General features: G+C 37.2%; 1 protein-coding gene across 4 annotated transcripts in view; it reads right to left on the bottom strand.

Annotated features, from left to right (window-relative positions):
- Positions 1-348: 348 nt before the first annotated feature.
- GAK (cyclin G associated kinase) overlaps positions 349-8638 on the bottom strand; it is a 67080-nt gene continuing 58790 nt past the window's right edge. For all 4 annotated transcript variants that reach the window (XM_053969151.1, XM_053969152.1, XM_053969154.1 and 1 more), the window contains 2 exons: positions 7377-7553; positions 349-5797 (listed from right to left, as the gene is read on the bottom strand). In XM_053969151.1, the coding sequence (XP_053825126.1) occupies positions 5696-5797; positions 7377-7553 (279 nt within the window). In that variant the 3' untranslated portion in view covers positions 349-5695. The remainder of the gene's footprint in view (positions 5798-7376; positions 7554-8638) is intronic.

Here is an 8638-nt window from a genome sequence, read left to right as displayed (position 1 = left end):
TCATGTCCATGTGCTCCTGTTCTCTTCCCTTTGATCACTGCTATACACTTAAGTCAGAGCTTCCCCTGGGCAATGGAAAAGCCCTGCAGCAGATCCTGTGCAAGAACCCCCTCAACCCAACATCGGCACTTAGAAAATGCAGCTGCCAAACCCCAGGGCACACTGCAGTGACCCTCTCCAATGGAAGAGATACTTCTCAACAGGCACTTAGCTCCTAACAGGTTCAGTCAACCTGAGCATAATGAGAACCACTTCTCTAACATTTGCAGACTGTTCTGGAAGACACAGTGGACATGCTTCAGGTGTTCAGGGCCTTTTTCTCTTGGGAAAGAAGGAAATAGACAAAAATTATTTTGTTTGTTTTAATTGATCACTGGTTAAATTGTAATACATTTCAAAGCAAAATATTCTGTTCAAGGACATTGTACCAAACATTAAATCTACTTTTAAACAAGGCTTAATTTGACTATTTTACCTTATATACATACAGGTATAAGTTTCATTTCACTAGTAGCAAAATTACACATTACATTGCATTTCCTGAAAGACGGCAAAAACAGGAATTGAGTATCTGTCCTGTCCTTCCACACACTCCCAAATCAGAAAAAAACCACAGGTATTGAAAGTAAACCACAACTATAGGTAAATACAATAAGGACCTCAGAGCAAGCCAAGACCTTATGAGAGATGACAATCACTTCTAGAAATCTACATTGCAAATATACACTACATTCCACTAGAGTTTTGGGAGTTCTCACAATACCTCTTTAACCCCCTTTTGGTAATAAAAGCTTCTATGACAACACGTATCCTTCATAAAAAGTACTGAAATCATATTTTTGGAGCATAGGTTGGAAGCTTAATGCAGTCTAAGCTGCCGTCCACAATAAGCTCACCCAAAGAGAGAGTAAGCAAGCACTGCAAGATTCATCAAGTTCAGAACCAGAGCTCGGCTCCTCATCATTGAGCTTCTGGGTGCAAGAGCTGCTCTAAACGGGACAGGTTCAAAGGGTGGGAAATGATACATTCCTTTTACAGCTTTTGCAGTTCTTCACAGAAAATGTCAACTGAGTCACACAAGATAAATTTGAACTTATTTACAAAGCAGCCATTACATTGCAATTGTTAGACAATTAAGGACACAGCTAAGGAGCAACAAGACTTATGCTATTCCTGAAAACACTTCTGTGAGCAGCAGTGAGTGCAGCAACCAGCAGGTATGGAAACATACTGCCACTGCTGGGGAAACTTCAGTCTGGCCTCGGGAAGTGGAATGGCGCACAGAACACAGCAGCCCCAAGGCCTGATGAGATTTCTGTTATGCTCAAACTCTGCTTTGGTTTGTGCATAAAACTGACCTCATGCATGTAGCTTTCACAAAGTAACTGTTGCTCTGTGCTTGGCAAGACAATGGGAGGAATTGTCTAGAATTGTCTAGAATTGTCTTCCAAGAACATGGAAGTAAACAAGGCATTTTTCATGAGCACAAGTTACCCTCACAAGTACAACACCAAGGACTCTGCCACTGATCCAAGGAAATGTACTTCATGAGCACTTTTGGTGGTTTTCTGTTCTGTACTTGCTGAACAAGCTACCACCGATTAGCAAAATAGCTGAACTTGACCCAATTAACAATGCTGAGGACCTTTTCCTTCCAGGTTTTATGTCTAACTAACCACTAACACTCTTTGCTGCTCCTAAGAAAATCTGACAGCACTAGGAAACACCAAAAAGGCATACCTGAGGTTGAAGACACCAACTGATTTCCTCCAGTAGGCAGACTGCAGCCACACTCTCTTAACACCAGTCCTTTTTCACAGATCTCTGCTTCAGAAGTTATTTTGCTGGACTCTCCAGATCTAACAGCAATGTAACACAAGTAATTTGTAATAAAAAAAAAAATAGTGGAAACCTGCCCAAATATTTTGTAAACCTGCTTTATATACGCTTTAGGGGGGGAAAAAATAGGGACTTGCTACTCCCACTTGTTACAGTCAGCAGTGTTCTAAAAGGGATGGAAAGTAGGCTGCAAAACAGGTTCTCTCTACTAGTCTACACCTGTTTTTAGCAGAGGTAGGTAGCAATAGGTCAGTGGAGAGAAAATTAGAAAACAGCATTTCAGATATACTTTAGAGCCCTGGTGTTTTTCTCTACTCTTCATTTAATCTATCTTGTGCTCTTTTCCTTTTTTCTTGCACTAACCATCTCAGCCCACTTACTTTTGGAAAGTGAGCCCTGGTAGGCTGCAAACAATATATGACATTAGCCAGGTGTTGTTACCAGATAGAGGAACAACCAACATGGGCCACCAGGCACGACTTGCTGCAAGAGTCAAGGAAGTTGCTTCATCAAGAGAACCTCAACTGCCTCAAGCAAATCCTTGGAGCACATGTATGCATCCAAAGTATCAACCTGCAGGCAACACCAGGTGACCTCACCTTCAAGCTTCACAGCCAGCAGAAGCAGAAGATATAAAGTTCAGCTTTCAGGCTGTGGCTTCAACACTTCAAAACTTAACTGTGCAATGAACAACTAACATGAATGGAAAATAAACATTTTAAGCAAAGAGAGCCAAGTTCCTGATTAATCTTTTTTTTTTTTTTTGAAGCTCTAAAAGCTTTTCAGTTTGTGGACACTAAGAATACAACTACTGTGAAATGTGTGATATCATTTGAGTGCACTCCTAATTCATACATCAGACAATTAACAACCAAGTACAAAGCAAAAGGTTGAAAAGCCTTCATTCCCAGTTTGTCTACCATTTTTTATTACTGTTTTAAGATGAATTTATAAAACTGCTGTACTTTTTTCTTCCAAATGACCATCTCCCATAAAAGCAACATTAAGACCAATACACATTTATATGAAATGTACTTTAACTTCCCTCTTCCCAGGTTCTTGTACTTAATATATAAGCCTTGCACTAAGAAACACCTTTGGTGGTCCTCATGCTGCTTTGTGTTGCACAGAAAACAAAACTTCCATTTATTATGTTCACCACTTGAACTTTTTTTAATTTCCAAATTACAGTTTGCTTACAGAACCTCAATGAAATCCCCATTGTTTGCACATTCTTGTATGTAACACAGAGAAATGGCACAGTTACAAAAAATAAAACCAAAATCAAAACACCCTACCCAAAATAGTTTCACTGTCAAGATTTATCATTTTACCAAACCAAGCTTGTCCAAGATTCCTAGCAGCAAAATTCAATTATGTAGAAAGGAGAAGGACAGAGAAATCAGCCAGTTCCCCCACTGAGAACCAGAGCTGACTAAGCCATAAAATAAACTGAGTGGTTCTGTCAACCTGACTGAAGTTTCAGTAATTATGTAATGGCTCCTGGAAGAATCCATAGCCAAATTTCTTGAATTTCCATAATTTTTAAAAGAGAGAGGTAATTTCAAGAGATCTTCAGTTCCAGGTAGAATACTTGCACTCATGTTTTCCCTGCTAACTTAAAATCACATTTAAGGTTCTTCTCTGATGTTTCAAGAAAATTTTGCAAGCAAGAGTAGAGAAATTTAAAAAAGCTTGATGTAGACATCATCCAGAAAACACTACCAAATATACAAAGCAGAGGAAGATATTTTCCTCCTAATTTTCATGTTTTAATTTTTTAAACACATATTTCAAGAAAAGAGCAATTAAAAATGTATGCCACAAAATTAAGTTGCCTGTATGCGTTGAATGAACATGGGATTTTAAAGCAGTCCTTCCTTATTCTAAGCAGCCCCCTTAGAAATGCTTTATCTCTCAACTGAATATAGCACTACAGTCAAAGTCATTATATATCTGTGTTTATCTTTTTAAACCTATTACGAGATAACATTCACCCTAGAACTGTAGAAAGGTTTCCCACAAACCTATCCTACCAGCAGAAGCCTTTAATTTCCATGGTTGCAGAATACATACAAAAAGAATTAAGTGTCCAAAGGAAAAAAGGATTAACTCTTACTTTAAATCAGACAGCAAGTTACATACATTTATAAAGAAATCTACTGAGATTTAAGATTGCTTCAAAGCAGTAACTGAAATACAACAGCAGTTATGAATAATATATAACCTTCCTGATTCATAACTGATCCTAGCTTCACCTTAAAAAAAAAAAGAAAAATCACAGCAGCTGAATATATATGCAGATTTACACAAACAAAACTCTTAATCAGAAGTTAATAAGTAACTGTGTTATATCAGAGCTAGAGACTAGACATTGCAAGTGTTCAGCAGTCTCTAACCCACCAGCTCTCGGGCTGGTGCAGCAGTGGAAAATCTAATCCAACACACCTTTCAGGTGGCATTAGAATCTCATGTTTCCTGTTCAGATGTTACTCAGCTGAACAGTTACCTCTGCTAATAATACAGCTTCCCTCTCAGTTAAGCATGCAAAATGTTTAAAAAGGCAAGTGATCAAAATATCCCCTTGAATGCCCAACTGTCCGGTATCAAGAGACTGCTGCTGAAGATTTAATAGCTCAGCACTAATTTTCAACATTTTCAAACTCGATATGAAAATTGCATTTTGTTATTACACAGAGTATAACAGTCATTGGTCGTTTGCATCATCCAGACCAGCACTAGTAAAAAAGTGCCTTCTGAACAGGGATGAGAAAACATGGGATGTTTTGTTACCAAGTTGTGTCTCTATTCATCTTGCACTAAGCAGTGCATGGAAATAGGTGAGCAGAAATTCAACAGTATACCAAAACACACCATGTTTTCACATGCACTGATTCCATGCGTATCTCAAAAATACACAAGTTCAAACATGCAGCAAAATGTTTGTTAAAGCACTTTAAATGCTCACCAGATGATAATAAGTGATTTAATACTCAGACAAATCAAAGCACAGTAAGAGGTTTGTGCTTACACTTCAAGTTTCAGAGTAAAATTGTTTCTATCAGAGTATTTGAAGTGCAATGAAAGGAACGTTCCACTGAATTCAGAAACAAAAGACAGCATTTAAAGAACTAGGTAAATAAGCACAGGTCAGAGTACTGCAATAAATAAACAAAACAGTAGGAACATGCAGACCTCAGAGTCAAAATGTCTTTTTAGATTCATGATATGTAAAAAAAAGAAAACTAAAAAGAAAAAAAATAAAATCAAGAACAACCCTGTCTGACTTTCCCACATGTGGTGTCTTTCTGGCTAAACAACTGTTACTCTACTGTGAGGAACACAGATATTACCAGATAACATTATTTACAGAATGACTATCAGATTCATTATATAAAATACAGATGAAAATATACACCCTAGCAAATTCACTGCTGCTAACTAAAGCACTTTGAAGAAGGCGACAGGCACCAAATATCAAAATTGAATCACAAAATTACTCGAACTAAGAGACAAATTTAGGATGGTAGAGGAACAGCAAAGATCAATTAAGTTGGAATGATTTATAACTATTACTAGCCCATCACTTATTACTTAGCTTCATTCAAATTCTATTTTTCTTATACAAAACTGAAGAGAAACCTTTACTCCCAGTGATTTCTTCAGCAGCTTTTTTATTAATGCATCTATGTAATGCTTTGTACTCTACATCTTACAAAATACATCCCCACATTTAAGTGCATGTCTAGACACTGTGCAGAAATAGTGGAAAAGCGCTTCATAAATCTCAGGTGCAATAAAGTCATAACAATGATCAGCTCCAGTTTCTGGAAGGAGTTCTGTGAAAGGTGAAGTTTCAGAAAAGGGACTTTGATCCCTGGTTTTCAAACTCTGACCATGCATCATTCAATTCCATGAAGATCATTTTGGCATACTGTTCGTAGGGTTGTCCTGTGGCCTGGAAAAAAAGAGAATGTTCCATAAGCATAAAAACATTAGAAATTAGGTCTTAGAAAATATCCCACCCCTTTTATATTTGCTGTCTTACTCAATAGCTATAGACTGCTCTGTGAATACAATTTTACAGACAAGAGAACTCTCTCCAAAATTATCCAAAGCTTGCAATAAATATTTTTTAAACAAATTCAAATCCTTGGTTTCCTTATGTTACTTTCAAGCTTTCAGTACAATTCATAAGTAATTGAAATTTAGCTAAAAACAATTTTCAAAGCTGTTCTTTTCATAAATAGTTTCAGTTACTATTACTATTACTATCAAATTAAGTCATTTTTGGAATTGCTTCCTGAAAGATCTTGCAGTGGTGTACAAGGATAAAATCTGAGTCCTCTTTAACATAACTTTTTTTGAATGAAATTCCCTGAAGAAAAATCTGTTTCTGATTGTGACTGATGCTAAGACTCAACATGACTGACATAGCACTTCCTGTGTGTTTGCTTCCATACTCAAAGATAGTACACTCCTGATTCCCTACCTGTTTCACAACTGCCCTGACTCTGGGCCAACACAATCCAACTCTTGTGGTTAAAAAACATCCAGTCCCAAAATATGGTTCTCTCCAATAAAAAAAGGAAGCCCCAGAGCCTCCTCCAGTATCCTTCCCCTTCTCCTGCTGCTTAGCTTTTGTCACCTGCAGTACTTTATCAACACATAACAGGTAAGTGGCAGAATAAAAGAACAAGGAAGACAAATATGCCTTAAACAGAGCTGTATTCTGACTGATGAATTAAGGGCCTTACAGGAAACACCTAAAAAACCACCACAAAGGTGCAAGAAGTCACATACTCAAGAGCTCTGGAGGAGAGGGGGATCCAAAAAACATCATGTTTGTTATGGACACAAGACAGCATAGGATTTAGACTACTGCTCACTAAACCACCAGTGAATGCAAACTTGAAAATTCAAACCAGTTATATCCAATGCTTCTCTTTCTATCAATGCAAGAGCTCAGAACAAGAAGCTACCTTGATACATTGGGATGTATTAAGTATTTTTTTAAGACAGCTGCAATGTAATATTCGTTACAAATTTTTCATCTGATAACTTGTTTATTCTAGTAAGTTTACTTTTTTTAGTAAAAATGGTTCAGTAAATGAGGCTCAGCAGGTTTTTCCCACCAGTTTTGCTGTGGCAGCCTCTGAGTCTCCATACTAGTTCTAAAAGACTTGAAGTACGAGCTCACAGAAATAAAATAGATTCCACTGATCAGCATTAAATCTGACATCTGCCATCTGTCAGTCATAACCCAGCATGACTGACTTTGGTGTTCAGTACAACTCTCACGGGATCTTTCATTTGTTAACACTTCTCTGTTGAATTCTGTGCTATGTCAGGACGACAAGAATAATCCTGTACTACCTGAATGCAGTAGGACACCACATTGAGAAGACAATGGAAGCACAGTGAAGAACATCTAGGATGCTGATTGAGAAGCAAGGCATTTGCCAGTAATCAGTATGGTATGGTAAAAGCAGTTTGTTTTCTTCCTATAATAAAGAAGATCAGAGGAAAACACTCACCTTATCAGGATGAACCACAAGCACTGCTTTCCTGTAGTACTTCTTTACTTGTTCAGGAGTTACTAAATCTGCCATGCTGACTGGCTTCCACTTATTTTCCCCTTCCCAAAGCACTGTATGTAGAGTGGATATTAATGCTCTGATATTTCTCTCCTTTCCTTCAATCCATTCAAGAATCTGAGAAAATCAGAATATATAGAACTGAATGCAGCACTGTAAGCATTCTCAGCCTCTACAGACATAATCTTCACTCTCTGCAAGACTATATGATCACAACTCAAGTACAGTTGTCCTACTGCACTCACTCCCCAAATTCAATTGCGTTAGCCACTCAAAAGCGATACTTTGCATCTACCACTAGAGCACAGCTCAGTTTATTGCAGAAATTCAGTCATCGCAAGAGAAATGACTGAGATAGTTACATGTTACAAACACCTGTATAATTATGGCAAGAGAAATGACAGGAATAATTAAAAGCATCTGTTACAATTAGATATTATATTCATCTTGTCTCTGTCAGGGCACACATACAAATTATTACTTGATTTGTACAAGAGCATAAATATATTTTTAGAATTTCTATTGTACAAGCTTTGAACCAAAGATCATGTCTAGTAATAATTCATGTTTACTTAAGCAACCTGCAGAGGTGCAGACTAAAGTGCTCTTTGAGATATCCCCAAAGTCAATTAGAGTAATGTTGCTCAGACTTTAACAGCAATATTCAAGCCATAACATACAGTGTTTTCATCGTACACTTACTATCAACAGGGAGGATGATAACTAAATATCTGCATTTATTTCCATTTGTGGTGATTTGTGTTAAAGGGTAGGCATGCAAGCTACCTATTCTCTCTTCAAGGAAGGACACCTTGTGAAAACAAATTTCAGCATTCCTTTAAAGTTAGTTTACAAACTTTTCTAAAGCACCATAAAGACTAAAAAACTGTAAGTGTATTAATATGTGAAGTTATCAATGACTAATGGGTCAAAAAAATCTGAACAGCAAGGAACACATCCCAAACTAATTATACATCCTGTCTCCAGAATTGCACCTTCTAGTAATTTCGTAGGACAGCAGCAGCACTTCTTAACGAGAAAATGAAAATACATTATCACCCTGAAGACAGCTATTCTCACATGCTTCATTTTTAAAGCATATTTTTGTATTATCAGCTAAATTCATCTTTTCTAAACCATGAGCTTTTAGTTTCTCTGTTGGTCATTGTACACTTCTGCTCTATATTCAGTAGTTCTAACCA

The sequence above is a fragment of the Vidua chalybeata genome, chromosome Z, assembly GCF_026979565.1.
Source record: "Vidua chalybeata isolate OUT-0048 chromosome Z, bVidCha1 merged haplotype, whole genome shotgun sequence".
Lineage (NCBI taxonomy): Eukaryota > Metazoa > Chordata > Aves > Passeriformes > Viduidae > Vidua > Vidua chalybeata.
This window is presented reverse-complemented; position numbering and strand designations above follow the sequence as displayed.